General features: G+C 39.4%; 2 protein-coding genes across 2 annotated transcripts; both read left to right on the top strand.

Annotated features, from left to right (window-relative positions):
* Positions 1–222: 222 nt before the first annotated feature.
* LOC131604619 (uncharacterized) lies at positions 223–1,106 on the top strand. Its single transcript, XM_058877049.1, has 2 exons — positions 223–768; positions 828–1,106. Exons 1-2 carry the CDS (start codon positions 223–225, stop codon positions 1,104–1,106), a joined length of 825 nt encoding a protein of 274 aa, XP_058733032.1.
* Positions 1,107–15,934: 14,828 nt separating this feature from the next.
* On the top strand, positions 15,935–17,866 carry LOC131604618 (uncharacterized). Its single transcript, XM_058877047.1, has 3 exons — positions 15,935–16,754; positions 16,947–17,069; positions 17,166–17,866. The coding sequence occupies exons 1-3, from the start codon at positions 15,935–15,937 to the stop codon at positions 17,864–17,866; spliced, it is 1,644 nt and encodes a 547-aa protein (XP_058733030.1).
* The last annotated feature ends 517 nt before the right edge of the window (positions 17,867–18,383 follow it).

The raw sequence follows: 18,383 nt of genomic DNA, 5'->3' as shown, positions 1-18,383 counted from the left end.
GATTAATCAATTAGGTATCTCAGACGGGAAGAACGGAGAGAATGATGGAATCTTTATTGAAACTATAAAGGGAATGGAGAAAAGGGACCTGAATGGTGTGGAAGCAAGGAAGGGGGGAAATATTGTATCTCAATGAATATAGTCACCATTAACATTAGAGGGTGTGGAATCTCTTCAAAGCGAAGGAGATTAATTCAAATTCTAGCAAAAGGGCAAGCAGATATGGCATTCATTCAGGAGACAAAATCACAACAGATGGATGATGTTATGGTTTCAGCTTTGTGGGGTAGTAACGATGTCGAGTGGACGGCAAAGGGTTCGGAGGGAGCATCAGGGGGGATGTTAATTATATGGAGGAAAGGTGATGTGGAACCTTTATTCAGTTTCAGAACAGAAGGAGCTTTGGGAGTCTGTGCTAACTTTAAAGGTCAGGCTTTCTTTTTCATCAACGTTTACTCTTCGTGCCAAATTGAGAAGAAGAAAGCTTGTTGGTCTGATCTTGTCAAGCTTAAGAACAAGTTTGGACATGGTTGGTGGGGTATAGATGGTGATTTTAAAACTGTGAGAGATAAGAAGGAAAAAGTAGGTAGGAGAGGAGTTAACAGAATTTTAGAAACAACAGAATTTAACGATTTCATAGAGCAGATGGATTTGGTGGATTTACCTACAATAGGCAGTAGATTCACATGGTCGAACAAGGAGGGTAGCGCTAGAAGCAGATTAGATAGATTTCTGTTATCTGAATCTCTAATAGATAGTTGGAAGATTGTTAGCCAATTAATAGGGGATAAATATATATATCGGACCACTCACCGGTGTGGCTTAAGGCAAATGACACAAACTGGGGACCGAAACCAGTTAGAGTAAATAGCTGTTGGTTTGAGAACAAAGATTTCAAAAAATTTGTGGAAGAAGCGTGGACTACAATTGAGGTGCAAGGAAATCAAGCTTATGTGATGAAGGAAAAATTCAAGGCACTAAGAAACAAGTTGAAAGTGTGCAATATAGAGTGTTTTGGCTGGGTGGATGTTAAGGTGGAGGAAGCAGTGGCAAATTTGAACGAATGCGATAGAATCGTTACTGAGGGAGAATCCGAAGATGGGTAGAGACTGAGATTGGTAAACAAGAGGATGGGGCAAGTGACGAAGTCTAGAAATTTCTTCTTATCAAATAAATCCTGCTGAGGCAAAAATATAGACAAAAATGGTTAAACGAGAGAGATCTTAACAACAACTATTTTCACTCGGTGATTAAGGGGAGAAAGAATACCATTTTGTCGGTGCAATCTAGCGATGGGAACATAATTGAGGATGTGAACAAAATTAGAAACGAGATATTCAATGTGCTCAAAAGTAGATTTGAGGAATCACAAGGTCTCAGACCAGGTAAAGAAAACTTGGTGTTCAAACAATTATCAGTCAGAGATAGGGAATCTTTAGAAACAGAGTTTACAAAGGAGGAAATCAAAAGTGCTGTGTGGGAGTCTGGAGCAGACAAAAGCCCTCGGTTTCTACAAGAATGTTACTCCTTTTTGGAGAATGATCTTTGCAAGTTGTTTCGGAATTTTATATTATTGCTAGTCTACCGAAGGCAGTAACAACATTGTTCATTGCCCTTATCCCGAAGAACCATAATCCTCAAGGGCTGAACGAATACCGTCCTATATGCTTGGTCGGGTGCCTATATAAAATTCTTGCAAAAATTTTAGCCAACTGTCATACCCTAATTTGACCCCCCCCCCCCGAGATATCACATCTCCAGACTTTTCATCAAATTCAAAACAGATACTCAGAGCAGTCACTTATTCATCTGGTCCATAATCGAGGATGTTCAAGGACAAAAGAGCTCAGGCAAAGGATCAATCAATAAAAGTATTAGTCTCCAATACAATCATAGGAATTAAAAAGCTTCATTCTATTCACCTATGATTGATTGGACACCAATCATCTGGGCTCAGGTTTGCTTAATTCACCAATCTAGGGTTTTGAGCCCATCAAGGACTATAATCAGGGACCACATTTGGGAAACCCTAAAAAGCTCCAGGACATCTATCAAATGGTCAAATATCTTCAAATGATCCATGTGACAATATCCATTGGGCATTACACTTCAATTCAAGATCCACAGTCATCAATTTCATCTGGTCGACAATTAGGGTTTTTGACCTAATTCACCTGGACAGTTGACTTTTAATCAGGACATGGATCCAAAACTCAAAACATGACTCAAGAAATTCTATCACCTCAATATGATCCATTCATATCATTCATTTGAGGAGAAGGACTTGATTCATTACCAAAGTCCAAAATTTCACTTCATTTGGGAAAAGTCAACTGTACAAGATCACCTTTGACTTTCAAGTTTTTTGGTCAAACCATGACTTTTGAGGACCAATATCATCAATATATGATTATTGAAGTCATTTGGCCAAAGAAAATCAAGAAAATTCATCAAGGATCAAAAAGTCAACAAAAGTCAAACTAAGTGCATTTTGACCTAGTTCATGGATCTCAAAATTTCACCTGCACAACTCAAAAAAACTTCCAACATGAAAGTTGTAGATCTCTTGAAATAAAACAACTTCTCACATTGCAACTTTTTTCAAGAGATCAATCATTTGAGAGATTTTGGCTTTGGAAGTTATAGGTCATAAAAACTTAGAAAAATTCTAAGTGTTTTTTAACCTAGTTTTCTCCTAACTTTAGGCCCTTTTTTCACATATTTCCCAAATGATTCTGAAGAAACCCCAAAATAATTAATTGAAGTACATGTTAAGGGCTTTCCAAATTGTGCTCAACCTTCTCCAAATTCATTTTGAGCTAGGAGTTATGCTTGTTCAAAGTTGGCCTCATGAAGTAAAATTATAGGTCATGTACAATTTGAAACTTTGCAATTTTGTGCATATGGATTCACTAATGGATGCTACACGACCCATAATACATTTGTAAACATACCATGCATCCATTTCCACCATGGCATAAGAATTGAAGAAGATTCCCAAAAACAAGAACATGTGATTATGTAATCAGTACTTTTGAGAATTTATGGTAAGCAATGATTCATCAATTGGAATCTTCTCCTAAGCCAATAGAAAGCCTCTATGATCAGTTCATTTTGATGCACATTCCTCTACGTTTGTACTTATGCATTTTCATGGTTTGCTTGTCTTATTTTTGTATTTTATAATGTTTTTATATTTTAATTTATTTTTTATTGTTATTTGATTTTCGTATTTAATTTTCAGCTTTAGCAGTCTGCACGGAAACAATCATAACTGGAGTTCCAGGAGTCCGATTGAGGCGTTCTAATAATCGCCGGAAATCTAAGAGAGAGAGATACGACTTTCATGTTGGAGTCAAAGTCAGATTCGGAGCCTATAATTCCCAGATTTGCGTTTGAAGATGCAGCACTTTATAATTTCAGTTTCGGTTCGCAAGTAGTGGGCCTGAGTTTTGTTTTTGACCCAGTTGGGTTGTAAACCGATTGGGTTGTTTTTCCCTTAGACCCTAGCAGCCGAAAACATTGTTCTTCGTTTTACTATCCAGGATTTTTTTCCAAACTTTTGCTCTATACGCTTGAATGGAGAACTAAACATTTAGAGTCGATCTACTGTAATCGAATTCCAAAAGCTTTGAGGTTTTTATTTTATCAATTCAATTTCGTTTCTCTTTAAATTATATTCTATGAATTTGCATTTGCTTAATCTGTTATTTCATGGAATATTTTGATTAATTTCGTATGATTGTATTCCTAACTGTTAATCGTTGTTTACTTCGCTTCGTCATTAAATTGCGTTCTATATCGTGTTTGCTTAATTCGCGATTGTATTAATCCGCTTGCTTAATTCGGAATAGGAATCCAATCTGTTTAATATCTTTTGCGCTTGTCAATTGGTATTGAAATCGAATAGAGATCGAAGCCACTTAGGGAATTGGTAAGGTAGAACCTATGATAAGCCGGAACCGAAAACAGTAGATTGGCTTAATTTTATAATCACTTTTTCAAAACAGCTTATTTCATTAATCGCTTTTGATAATCACTTTTTCTATAAATCGAACCTGAACCAACCCCCTCCCCCATCGATTTTGATTAGTTGATAATAAACAAGAATCCTTGAGAGACGATATTCGAGTCACTTGTCGCTATCTATGGTTTTATTCAAAATAACTCATTTTGATCCGCGCGCGACAGCGGATCAAATTGGCGCTGTTGCCGGGGATTCTTGTTATTATTAATCGTTTTTAGAGTCATAGGTTTAGTGTTCTCGCGTTTAGGCCTTAGTTTCCTCACGGTTTTAGCCAATCCGCGTTTAGAGTCGAAAAATTCAGTTTTTGAAAAAAATTGTGTTCGATTGTAAAAATTTTTTGCCTATTGGAAGTAGAAAAATCGTGCGATCAGTACTCCCTTACTTTTCGACCCCAAATCTCCAAATTCATCATTTTTCTATTTTTAATTAATTTTTTACTGTTTTTGCTATTTTGAAAAAATCCAAAAAAATTTCCATAATTCTTATTTCGTCATATTAGATGAAATGTTATGTTTTCATAATTTTATGAATTTATTTTAATCGTTTTCCTTCTTTCTATTTGTTTCTTCCTAAATGGGACATAATTAGTATTTCTGTGTTTGTTGAAACCAGGGCTGAACAAAGAACTTTGACGCAGTTGGTTGTCCCTAATGTGAACTATAATGGTTTATGTATTGACTATCCTACAATTGATGCACCTTTTGAATTGAAATATGGTTTAACACATTTGTTGCCTAGGTTTAATAGTTTTGCAGGTGAGGAGCCGCATAAGCATCTGAAGGAATTTCAGGTTGTGTGCTCTGCACCTTCCGAACCTTCACTAGAGGATATTGTCAAACAAATGGCTGTAAATAATCTTCAGTATCAACAACAAATAGATTCTACTCTTCAGACTTTGCAAACACAGATTGGACATCTTGCCACTTTGATGAATGCCATGCAGCAAGCTCAAGGATCAAACCAACAACCCTTGGAAGAGCATTCTATTTTTCAAATTGAGTCGCTTTCTGAAAATGTTGATGATACTCGTAATGATTTGCTTGCATCTGATTTTCCATCACTGTCTGATTTTGATGATGTTTACTCATGTTCTGATTGTACTGTGTAACACCCCAGATTGCTTTCGGGATGATCGACTGACCCCACAAACCAACACGGGTCTTTTCAGCATGCTTTAACCTCACTCGCATGCTTTCCGGGAAACTTCCCAGAAGGTCACCCATCCCAATACTACTCCAAGTCAAGCACGCTTAACTGTGAAGTTCTTATTGAACGGGCTCCCGAAAAGAAGATGCATCTTGTTGATATAGGTAGTACCCATCAATCCTTATAAGCTTTCCTTCAACCATGCAGTCCCATACCTGCACGGCCTCGGGATTCCTCTTATTCCGATGTGGCGACCACCCTAGCCCTCTTCGGCCTAAGGTGTTCCATGCGGTGCAACCACCCCTCGCCTTCTTCGGCCTCAGGTGTTACATGCCCACCAGCTTCCGCATGGTTCGTCCTCGAACCACATCGTACTTGGAGAGGTCTGGCTCTGATACCATTTGTAACACCCCAGACTGCTTTCGGGATGATCGACTGACCCCACAAACCAACATGGGTCTTTTCAGCATGCTTTGACCTCACTCGCATGCTTTCCGGGAAACTTCCCAGAAGGTCACCCATCCCAATACTACTCCAAGTCAAGCACGCTTAACTGTGAAGTTCTTATTGAACGGGCTCCCGAAAAGAAGATGCATCTTGTTGCTATAGGTAGTACCTATCAATCCTTATAAGCTTTCCTTCAACCTTGCAGTCCCATACCTGCACGATCTCAAGATCCCTCTTATTCCGATGTGGCGACCACCCTAGCCCCCATTGGCCTCAAGTGTTACATGCGGTGTAACCACCCCTCGCCTTCTTCGGCCTCGGGTGTTACATGCCCACCAGCTTCTGCATGGTTCGTCCTCGAACCACATTGTACTGGGAGAGGTCTGGCTCTGATACCATTTGTAACGCCCCAGATTGCTTTCGGGATGATCGACTGACCCCATAAACCAACACGGGTCTTTTCAGCATGCTTTGACTTCACTCGCACGCTTTCCAGGAAACTTCCCAGAAGGTTACCAATCCCAATACTACTCCAAGTCAAGCACGCTTAACTGTGGAGTTCTTATGGAATGAGCTACCGAAAACAAGATGCATCTTCTTTTTGGGAGCCCGTTCAATAAGAACTTCACAGTTAAGCGTGCTTGACTTGGAGTAGTATTGAGATGGGTGACCTTCTGGGAAGTTTCCCGGAAAGCATGCGAGTGAGGTCAAAGCATGCTGAAAAGACTCGTGTTGGTTTCTGGGGTCAGTCGATCATCCTGAAAGCAGTCTGGGGTGTTACAAATGGTATCAGAGCCAGACCTCTCCCAGTACGATGTGGTTCGAGGACGAACCATGCGGAAGCTGGTGGGCATGTAACACCCGAGGCCGAAGAAGGCGAGGGGTGGTTGCACCGCATGGAACACTTGGGGCCAATTGGGGCCAGGGTGGTCGCCACATCGGAATGAGAGGGATCCTAAAGCCGTGTAGGTATGAGACTGCATGGTTGAAGGAAAGCTTATAAGGATTGATGGGTACTACTTATATCAACAAGATGCATCTTCTTTTCGGGAGCCCGTTCAATAAGAACTTCACAGTTAAGCGTGCTTGACTTGGAGTAGTATTGGGATGTGTGACCCCACAAACCAACACGGGTCTTTTCAGCATGCTTTGACCTCACTCGCATGCTTTCCGGGAAACTTCCCAGAAGGTCACCCATCCCAATACTACTCCAAGTCAAGCACGCTTAACTGTGAAGTTCTTATTGAACGGGCTCCCGAAAAGAAGATGCATCTTGTTGATATAGGTAGTACCCATCAATCCTTATAAGCTTTCCCTCAACCATGCAGTCTCATACCAACACGGCTTTAGGATCCCTCTCACTCCGATGTGGCGACCACCCTAGCCCCCATTGGCCTCAGGTGTTACATGCGGTGTAACCACCCCTCACCTTCTTCGGCCTCGGGTGTTACATGCCCACCAGCTTCTGCATGGTTCGTCCTCGAACCACATCGTACTGGGAGAGGTCTGGCTCTGATACCATTTGTAACGCCCCAGATTGCTTTCGGGATGATTGACTGACCCCACAAACCAACACGGGTCTTTTCAGCATGCTTTGACCTCACTCGCACGCTTTCCAGGAAACTTCCCAGAAGGTCACCCATCCCAATACTACTCCAAGTCAAGCACGCTTAACTGTGGAGTTCTTATGGAATGAGCTACCGAAAATAAGATGCATCTTGTTTTCGGGAGCCCGTTCAATAAGAACTTCACAGTTAAGCGTGCTTGACTTGGAGTAGTATTGGGATGGGTGACCTTCTGGGAAGTTTCCCGGAAAGCATGCGAGTGAGGTCAAAGCATGCTGAAAAGACCCGTGTTGGTTTGTGGGGTCAGTCGATCATCCCGAAAGCAGTCTAGGGTGTTACAAATGGTATCAGAGCCAGACCTCTCCCAGTACGATGTGGTTCGAGGACGAACTATGCAGAAGCTGGTGGGCATGTAACACCCGAGGCCGAAGAAGGCGAGGGGTGGTTGCACCGCATGGAACACCTGGGGCCAATTGGGGCTAGGGTGGTCGCCACATCGGAATGAGAGGGATCCTAAAGCCGTGTAGGTATGAGACTGCATGGTTGAAGGAAAGCTTATAAGGATTGATGGGTACTACCTATATCAACAAGATGCATCTTCTTTCTGGGAGCCCGTTCAATAAGAACTTCACAATTAAGCGTGCTTGACTTGGAGTAGTATTGGGATGGGTGACCTTCTGGGAAGTTTCCCGGAAAGCATGCGAGTGAGGTCAAAGCATGCTGAAAAGACCCGTGTTGGTTTGTGGGGTCAGTCGATCATCCCGAAAGCAGTCCGGGGTGTTACAAATGGTATCAGAGCCAGACCTCTCCCAATACGATGTGGTTCGAGGACGAACCATGCGGAAGCTGGTGGGCATGTTTAACACCCGAGGCCGAAGAAGGCGAAGGGTGGTTGCACCTAATGGAACACTTGAGGCCGAAAAGGGCTAGGGTGGTCGCCACATCGGAATAAGAGGAATCCCGAGGCCGTGCATGTATGGGACTGCATGGTTAAAGGAAAGCTTATAAGGATTGATGGGTACTACCTATATCAACAAGATGCATCTTCTTTTCGGGAGCCCGTTCAATAAGAACTTCACAGTTAAGCGTGCTTGACTTGGAGTAGTATTGGGATGGGTGACCTTCTGGGAAGTTTCCCGGAAAGCATGCGAGTGAGGTCAAAGCATGCTGAAAAGACCCGTGTTGGTTTGTGGGGTCAGTCGATCATCCCGAAAGCAGTCTGGGGTGTTACAAATGGTATCAGAGCCATACCTCTCCTAGTACGATGTGGTTCGAGGACGAACCATGCGGAAGCTGGTGGGCATGTAACACCCGAGGCCGAAGAAGGCGAGGGGTGGTTACACCGCATGTAACAACCGAGGCCGAAAAAGGCAAGGTTGGTCGCCACATCGGAATGAGAGGGATCCTGATGCTGTGTAGGTATGGGACTGCATGGTTGAAGGAAAGCTTATAAGGATTGATGGGTACTACCTATACCAACAAGATGCATCTTCTTTTCGGTAGCTCATTCCATAAGAACTCCACAGTTAAGCGTGCTTGACTTGGAGTAGTATTGGGATGGGTGAGCTTCTGGGAAGTTTCCCGGAAAGTGTGCGAGTGAGGTCAAAGCATGCTGAAAAGACTCGTGTTGATTTGTGGGGTCAGTCGATCATCCCGAAAGCAGTCTGGGGCGTTACATACTGACACTAACATTTGGGTTGTATGTGCTGAGATTGATGCTGCCTTGCAGAGTAACATACTCACTACAGGTGAAGTTCTTATCGATGAAGCTGTTCATGCAGATGATACTCTTGACATCCGGACTGCCCCAAGCACTCCTTCCATTGAGCAGCCACCTTCCCCCGAGCTGAAGCAACTTCCTGAAAATTTGAAATACGCTTATTTAGAGAGTAATAAAAAACTCTCGGTTATAATTTCTTCTAACTTTGATTTTGATCAAGAAAATAAGCTTTTACAGGTTTTGAAGAAGAATAAGAAGGCGATTGGGTGGACATTGGCTGACATTCCCGATATTAGCCCGTCCATGATTTTGCATAGGGTCTCAATTGAAGGGGAAGATGAAACAAAAGTAATGAGGCATCCTCTCAATCTTTTGATCTCTGATGTTGTGGAAAAGAAGATCACATGCCCATTCGACACTTTTATTTATCGAAGATTCTTCTTTGATCCTGGAATAAAAGGCGAAGGCACTAATAGAAATTTCAAGTTCAATGGACATTACCCAAAGCTACTCCATGAAATCCCCACTTTGAAAGAAGAAAATGTAGAAGATATCTCTTTGGGAAAGACTTTTTATGTGATCACCTATCCTCCTTGACTACTCGGGGGTGTTCTTTCCTCTCTCTCTCCTCTATTTTATGTTTGTGTATTTCATTGAGGACAATGCATGTTTTAAGTGTGGGGGAGGGAATCATTTATTTTATTTCTTTTTGTTCTTTGTTTTGTTTTCATTCAAACAAAATTGCATTTTTGTTGAAAGTTTTAGACTATAGATTAATTTGAGGTTGGTTTGTGGAGAATTGGGAAAAATTCACAAGATCGGTATCGTTCTAACACCGTAAGTCTCCTGCATATGGAAATTGATTTGAATTTTTTATTATGTTTTAGCCTTAAATTCTCATTCTCTGACAGCTCTTGGGTAGTTTATTTCAGCAGTCGGCACCATCTCTCACACACTTTACGCAGGGAAGCCGATGAATATAAGTGAGTGTTCCGGAAAAAAAAATAGAAAAAGAAAAATGGAATGCACCTTCTAAGTTTGGTGACCTTCACCCGGTCACTTAAACCAACGGTTTTGAAACCTTCAAAAGTTGAAAATAAGACTCTTTTTTAGTTGGTTCAACGGTTTCTGGTGCTGAACTTGGTAGGGAGGATTACGGTCCGATCCCCCGAAACTACAACTGAGTAAACAAAGGGTTATGCCACGTAAGTACCAGAACCCCGTGCAGAAAAGGATCAGAGTCACTAACCGGTCGTCTTGCTATAAGTGTGTGGAGATAACGGGCTTAATGTGATTGCGCCTGGATGAAAAAGAGCAAAACGGATGAGTAAGTTAGACTGTGGTATAGTAATATGATTTGAATTGGTTTGTGTATTTAGGAGACTTATGTCTGCACAATTGTGGATTAGTGTTCTTACGATATCCTTAGTGTGCAAGATTAGTATCGGTCGATGCAAACTTACCCAAAGAAGATATGTAGCCTAGGATGAGTAACTGTTGATGTATTTGTGCTTTCTTTGTTTTGTTTTTCATTTTGCTCGGAGTGCAAAAGTTCAAGTGTGGGGGAATTTGATCAGTTCATTTTGATACACATTTCTCTACGTTTGTACTTATGCATTTCCATGGTTTGCTTGTCTTATTTTTGTATTTTATAATGTTTTTATATTTTAATTTATTTTTTATTGTTATTTGATTTTCGTATTTAATTTTCAGCTTTAGCAGTCTGCACGGAAACGATCATAACTGGAGTTCCAGGAGTCCGATTGAGGCGTTCTAATAATCGCCGGAAAGCAAAGAGAGAGAGCTACGACTTTCATGTTGGAGTCAAAGTCAAATTCGGAGCCTATAATTCCCAGATTTGCGTTTGAAGATGCAGCACTTTATATTTTCAGTTTCGGGTCGCTAGTAGTGGGCCTAGGTTTTGTTTTTGACCCAGTTGGGTTGTAAACCGATTGGGTTGTTTTTCCCTTATACCCTAGCAGCCGAAAACACTGTTCTTCGTTTTACTATCCAGGATTTTTTTTCCAAACTTTTGCTCTGTACGCTTGAATGGAGAACTAAACATCCAGAGTCGATCTACTGTAATCGAATTCCAAAAGCTTTGAGGTTTTATTTTATCAATTCAATTTCGTTTCTCTTTCAATTATATTCTATGAATTTGCATTTGCTTAATCTGTTATTTCGTGGAATATTTTGATTAATTTCGTATGATTGTATTCCTAACAGTTAATCGTTGTTTACGTCGCTTCGTCGTTAAATTGCGTTTCTATATCGTGTTTGCTTAATTCGCGATTGTATGATTGTATTCCTAACAGTTAATCGTTGTTTACGTCGCTTCGTCGTTAAATTGCGTTTCTATATCGTGTTTGCTTAATTCGCGATTGTATTAATCCGTTTGCTTAATTCGGAATAGGAATCCAATCTGTTTAATATCATTTGCGTTTGTCAATTGGTATTGAAATCGAATAGAGATCGAAGCCGCTTAGGGAATTGGTAAGGTAGAAACCTATGATAAGCCGGAACCGAAAACAGTAGATTGGCTTAATTTTATAATCACTTTTTCAAAACAACTTATTTCATTAATCGCTTTTGATAATCATTTTTTCTATAAATCGAACCTGAACCAACCTCCTCCCCCATCGATTTTGATTAGTTGATAATAATCAAGAATCCTTGAGAGACGATATTCGAGTCACTTGTCGCTATCTACGGTTTTATTCAAAATAACTCATTTTGATCCGCGCGCGACAGCGGATCACTCTACATATCTGAAATGTTCCCCAAGATCAGATGAGATCAATGGATAGGGAGCTAGCTCGGTTTGGCCATCATTGCATTTTGGAGATTCTTTGAATTTCTTCATGGCCAAGAAACCAAAACTCTCTCATTAAGAAAGCTCACTCCCTCAATCTGTGCAGAGACTTTTGCCTATAAATACAAGTGCATTCCTCAGTATTAGACACACCAAAGCAACTACAATTCTTGCTTTCTCCTTCTTTCTTTCACACTTAGGATTTTCAAAGGTTCTTTGGCAAGAAGACTCGGGTTCTTCAAACCAGAGTTTCTCCTTTGAAACTAAGTGTTCTAACCTTTCAAGGGGGTCCATTAGAAGTGATCCAAGCACCTGGAACACTTCTGTAAGTGCAAGAACACCATCTTCACTTTCAATTTGGAGCAAAGTCAGTTGGAGGTTCATAGAGCAATTCAGAAGGTGTCAGGCAAGTCCAAGCATCCAAACAGGTTCCTTAGGGCGTGGTGAAGCTATCCAGATGGTCGCAGCTCATCTGTAAGTTCAAAATCACTAACCTCCATGATCACTTGAAGCTCAAAAGGAAGGTATCGAGTAGGGAACTTCTGAGGTATTCAAGTCACAATAAGCATTCAGATAGCTTCATTGAGTCCCCAGGAAGCTTTTAGGATCATCCATACAAGCTCAAGAGCTCTCTATCAGTCTCACGACCTTCATTTTCAGAGGTAAGTTTCTCAACTCCATCTCTTTAATTCGTGTACTCTTTTTGATATATCTCGATACCAGTTTGTTTAGCATCATCCGAGGATTAAAAACCCTCTATCATCATTCATTTATTCATCTTTTTCATCATTTAATTTTAAAATTAGGGTTTATATGTTCTTCGTGTTCATACTGAAATTCTTTAGTTACACTTAGAATACATGAATTTTGTGATCATAATCATGTTCATCGTTTAAAAACGAGCAAGTTTGATGTTTGAATCATTTAAAATGGTTGAGAGATGAGAGAGTTCAGAAATCCAAGATGGAGGAGCTAGAGGTTGAAGATGATAATGGTGATGGCGCCATTTTTTTGAATTCTTAGGTCTGAGTTTAAAATAAATTTAGCGGTGGGTGTGTTATTTACGAATTCATCGTAATGGCCCAATGGTTACAGCGCGCGTCCAAAGTCTCTCTTGCCTAAGGTCTGGGGTTCGATCCCCCCCCTCAGACCTTTTGTTTTGGTTTTATTTTTTTAGTCACTTCAGAACAATGTTTCACATATAATCAAACACACTCCTTCTTTTAACAAGCCATGCGCTTGGATCAGTTGGCAAGTGTTTTGTGTTGGTGTCCTAGAGGGCGCAGGTTCAAACCTTGGTGAAGACCAAACTATTTTTTTTATCACTAATTTCCTTCGTTTTCTTCACAACTTCACACAATTAATTCACTTATCAAATTAAATCATTTTCTTTTCATTTTTCACACACTTCTCATTTAATATATCTATTTTAAGAATATCCAAAAAAATTACAAAAAAATATATTATTTTGATATATTTTAATTAGGTTTAAAATCATATGCTTTAAGTATGTTTTAATACTTCAAAATATAGTTTTCACTTAATTTCAAAACCTAATCTCTTGTACATACTTTTGTGTTAAAACCCTAATAATTTAGGTCTTAATTAGGTGTAGGTTTTGCCTTTATCATAATTAAGTTGGTTTTTATCAATTCTAAAAAAAACTGCTTTCAATCTCCGATCAAACAAACGATCCATGTTTTCATACAACAAAACTCTGTATCTTTTCAACTTTTTTTTCAAACAGTAAATAAATTTATGGGCCTCTAATAGAGTGTAAGTCCCAACACCTTTTTCTTTTCTTAGTTTGTTTTCAGAAACTGTATTTACAAAATCTCCTTTCTGTTTTCAAAACATTCTTCTGGTATTTGAAGGGCATTATTCCCGGTGAAACTCTTCAGATACCTATGTGACCTATGTCCATCTTCACTTCTTCTGTTTTCAAAAACCTTTAATCGTTTATAATAAATATTCAACTGTTATCATTAAACAACAAAATTGCTGGTAGGCTTTGTACATACAACTTCAAAGGCCTCCACTCCATCCAAGTTAGGCTTTATAGCTTTCAATTTACAGTCTTCATGTAAATTACTGTCAAATATAAACTGTTATATATATTATTTAGAACTACGTCTGAGTGTAAACCTTAGGACAGTTAAAATAAATATATATATATATATATATATATATATATATATATATATATATATATATATATATATATATATTATAGGAATATGGCCTAGGATTGAGAATGTCTTCCCGGTGAAGGCTCTTTCCTAATTAGAGATCTTTAGTTCAAACCCTCAAGATGAATTATTCTCGAAGAAACATCTTGAAAAAGCCTTAGAACCAAAAATAGGATACATCCACCCAAGAGGAATTATTCCCAGTGAAACCTCTTACCCATTTGCTTAGAGCCAAAATAAGTTCAAAAACCACATAGCTTTCTCTTGTGCTATAACAAGGACCCTCGATGACCCTCGATTAGCCTCCTTTTGGGCTTTGTACAAGGACCCACAGGCTTCTTAAAAGCATTCCCAGCTTCCTCTTGAGCTTGTATACAAGGACCCATCAGGTTTCTTATAAACATAGGAACAGGTCTTTAGTCACCTTTTAGCCTATCCTGGTGAGTTTCTTCCATTCTTCAAACCAGACTTTAAACAAGCTAAGAATGTCTCAATCTCACATTGAGTACACCTTTTGGAATGAGAGACATGGACAGTCTCTGTCACCCTTATCTTCCATAATTTCCCTTTAGCAGAGTCTAGGATCCATATTTGTTTGTCCTTAGTCAGTGTCAGCCTTAATCTTGGGCTTTAAACAAGAAGTCTCAACTAGTAATCTTTCTGCCAAAAACCCCCTGGAAAGGGTCAGCCTCCATTCATTCTTTAAAAAGACAATCTCACCAGTCTCAGTCAGTAAAAAACATATTTCTCAATAAAGAGTCAGCCTCAATTCTGGGCTTTGTACAGAACACAAAGACTTCTTAGTTTAAGTCAATCCCCAGTAGAGTTATCTCCCAGAGTCAATAAAATAATAAATCAATCAAAAGCCTCAAGCTTGGGCCTCATACAAGCCAGCTAAAAATCAAATTTTTTATACAGTAGATAGACATAGCTTATCTCTATAAAGAGATCTTTCTCCTATCTCACCACATTCAAACAAACAAACATCAGAATACATTTTAATTTTAATCAGTCTCCCACTTAGGATTTTGAAAGGCATGCTCAGGCAGTAGAACCCAGGCATGTGGTAACTTTCCCTAAATTGGTCGAGAATCTTTCATTCAAGAGGCATGTGGCTGTCATACTTGATCAACCAAGTAGGCTCCCTCTCTTAATGAAACAATTTTAGCTTTTCTGTCACTTTAAAAATGTTTGTGGTGGAATAGTAGAAATACCTCTCTGTAAAGATGATTTCATGTCACTTTACTGTAAACAGAGATTTAATTCAAGCTTCAACCTTGAGCTTCAATCAAGGCACCAAAAATATTTAATTCCCCTAATTAGTTCTCCGAACTACAAAAAGCTCTGACTTCCATTAGGGATATGTAGGCATGAGGTTCACAAGGAATCTCAGCGAGCTAATAAAAAACCAAAAATAGTCCGTCTGTCTGTCTTCTTTTTAATTCAATTTAATTCCTTCTCCTAACACAAAGGAGAAACTTTCCCAATCATCAGCAACAAACACAAACACATAGACACAGAGAAGGTTCCCGTAGAGTACTACGAATATGTAGGGTGCTTAAACTCTTCCCTATGTATAACCGACCTCCCGGACTCCAGAATTTCTAGTCTAGATGAATCCCCACACTTAGCAAACTCCTAGGGTTTATTTGAGATCTTTTTCCCCTTTCCTACTTGTAGGATAATTAAAAAGTTCGTGTGATATCGTAGGAAGAACTGGAACAAAATTCATCCCGCCCCGGGCGCGTTCTCCTTCCAAATTTCGCGTGAAGGGTCTAGCGTGCCGTCCTCCCAAGTGAAACGGGGAGGTAAAAAAAACGACACCACACCAACAGGTTGAAAAGGACTCTAAATAAAATAATTTCGCCAACGCAGTCAGCATTCGTACCAGGGCGACATATTTTGGATGGGGTTCTTGCAATCAATGAGATCATCGATCATGCTAAGAAGGAGAAGAGGGACTGTTTTATCCTTAAGGCAGATTTTCAACAAGCCTATGATTGTGTAAACTGGAATTTCCTGAGATGTATGCTACAAAAGTTTGGGTTTGGCAACAAATGTTGTGAATGGATTGAAGCATGTATATTCAACAGCTCTGTGTCAATTTTGGTTAATGGTTCTCTGACAAAGGACTTCTGGACCAAAAGGGGTTTACGACAAGACGATCCGTTATCACCTTTCTTATACACTTTGATCGCGGAAGGGCTGGTTGGAATGGTTAGGATGGCGGTTGAAGGTGGCAGATTCGAAGGTTATAAGGTAACAGACAATCTTAATATCAATTTATTGCAATTTGCAGACGACACTATTGTGGTTGGGACTGGCTGCTGGAACAATTTGTGGAGCATCAAGGCAATCTTTCGGGGGTTTAAAATTGTGTCGGGACTGAAGGTTAACTTTTTCAAAAGCAAAATCTATGGAGTAAACATTCCAGAGGACTTCATGGAAGGCGCTTCACAATTCCTGTGCTGCTGCTGGGGTAACATTCCTTTTAAATTTTTAGGAATTCCGATAGGGACGAATCCTAGGAGATGTTTGTCATGGAAACTCGTTTTGGAGAGCATCAAGAGAAAGCTCTCAACATGGAAGGCTAGAAAGTTATCTTTCGGGGGAAGGGTGACTTTACTGAATTCGGTTCTATCAAGCATCCCGATTTACGTTATGTCATTTTACAAAGCTCCAATCAAGATTATAAAGAAAATCATCCAAATTCAAAGCAGATTTCTATGGTGTGGGGATGAGGAGAAGAGATGCATAAGTTGGGTGAGTTGGCACAATATTTGCAAACCAAAAGAGGAAGGTGGCCTTCGAATAAGACATATCGGGCTATTTAATAACACTCTTTTATGTAAATGGAAGTGGACAATTTTGAACGAAGATGGGCCCGTTTAGAAGCGTATTTTGGAAGCTAGATATGACGACTTACAACAATGTCTGTTGGTGGGAGGGAATGCAAATTTATGCAGCAAGGCCTTTGTGTGGTGGAAGGATGTCTTGCTTGCAAGCATGTCAAAAACTAACTTTAGTGATTGTTTTGCAGGTAATTTGGTTTTTCAACTCAGTTCTGGAGATGGTATTTTTTTCTGGTTCAACAAATGGGCGGGCGATTTTACCCTCAAGGATCGTTTCCCTGCACTGTTTATGTTATCCTCAAATCAGGAAGGTAAGGTGCGGGAGATGGGAGCTTTTCACTTGTGAAATTATTGGGTGCGGGACTTCAAAGTCAGTCTAGATGCTCTTCTGGGAAACCCGCTGGCAGCAGTAGAAGCCATTGAGCTAATAGAGGTTCTATCCACGGCAAAACCTCACGGGGCGGACAAGGACAAGGTCAAATGGGGTTCTTCGCAAGACGGTGTTTTCTCAGTTAAGAGTTGCTATAGTTTGTTCCGGGATAGAGGTCTTGAAGACGTCATAACAAGCGACACACAAATGGCATTGGAGATGATTTGGGAAACTAACATTTCGTCGAAGCTAAAGGTGTTCGGTTGGAGAGTAATTCTAAATAGATTACCTTCTAAGGATCAATTAGTGAAAAGAGGAATTATTACTACGGACGAGGACAAGATTTGTGCTCTGTATAGTGTTGATTTTGAAGATTTGGATCACTTACTTTTCAGATGCAGTTTTAGTCAAAATGTTTGGAGCAACATTCATATGTGGCTGGGCTTGGAAAATATGGGACAACATGTTGGGGTAAATAATCTGTTACGGTTCGAACAAGCGCTGAAGGGGAAGATTAAAACAAAGAAGATTTGCCTCATTTGGTTGGCAACGACTTGGGCAATTTGGAACGCGAGAAATAAGCTGATTTTTCAAGAGGAAGGTATCGTATTGGACGACGTCATATGGAACATCAAAACTGTAGCTTGGATTTGGCACGCTATCGGCAATAGAGGTTCTAGATGCACTATTTTGTATAATTGGTTACATTCTCCTCTAGATTTTCTGTGTTCTGATTAAATACTTGTTGGTCCCTTTATGTTTATGGATTGGAGTACCCCTTGTACTCCTTTAATCTAATAAAATATTGCTTATAAAGAAAATTATTAAAAAAAGTTACTTTTAATAAATGATTTAGATATGGATTACTAATAGAGAAAATTAGTTTCACTAAAATACTGTTATCATGTTATCATATATGGATGCATTCTCATTATAATATTCATAAAGTTAAAAAATTGAGTTATTATCTCCGTTTAAAATTATTTGAAAAAAAATGATATTTTTAAAAATAATCATTTATTAATAACATTAATTTTTTTTAAAGAATTGAAATAGATGAACATTCTTTTTTTATTAAAAATAAACATTATGCTATCTATATCTATAAGAAATATCTATAAGAGATAAGGTAAGAAAATTAGATTTATGGAAAATACTATATTAATCTTTTGTCATTATCAACCACCTCATCATTTTGAGAATATTTTGTGTCCAAAATTTATTTTTTACATCTAAATTATATTTTTGGTTCTAA

Source organism: Vicia villosa, linkage group LG5 (genome assembly GCF_029867415.1).
Source record: "Vicia villosa cultivar HV-30 ecotype Madison, WI linkage group LG5, Vvil1.0, whole genome shotgun sequence".
Taxonomy (NCBI): Eukaryota; Viridiplantae; Streptophyta; class Magnoliopsida; order Fabales; family Fabaceae; genus Vicia; species Vicia villosa.
The sequence above is the reverse complement of the archived record's forward strand: the minus strand, read 5'-3'. Positions and strand labels throughout refer to the sequence as shown.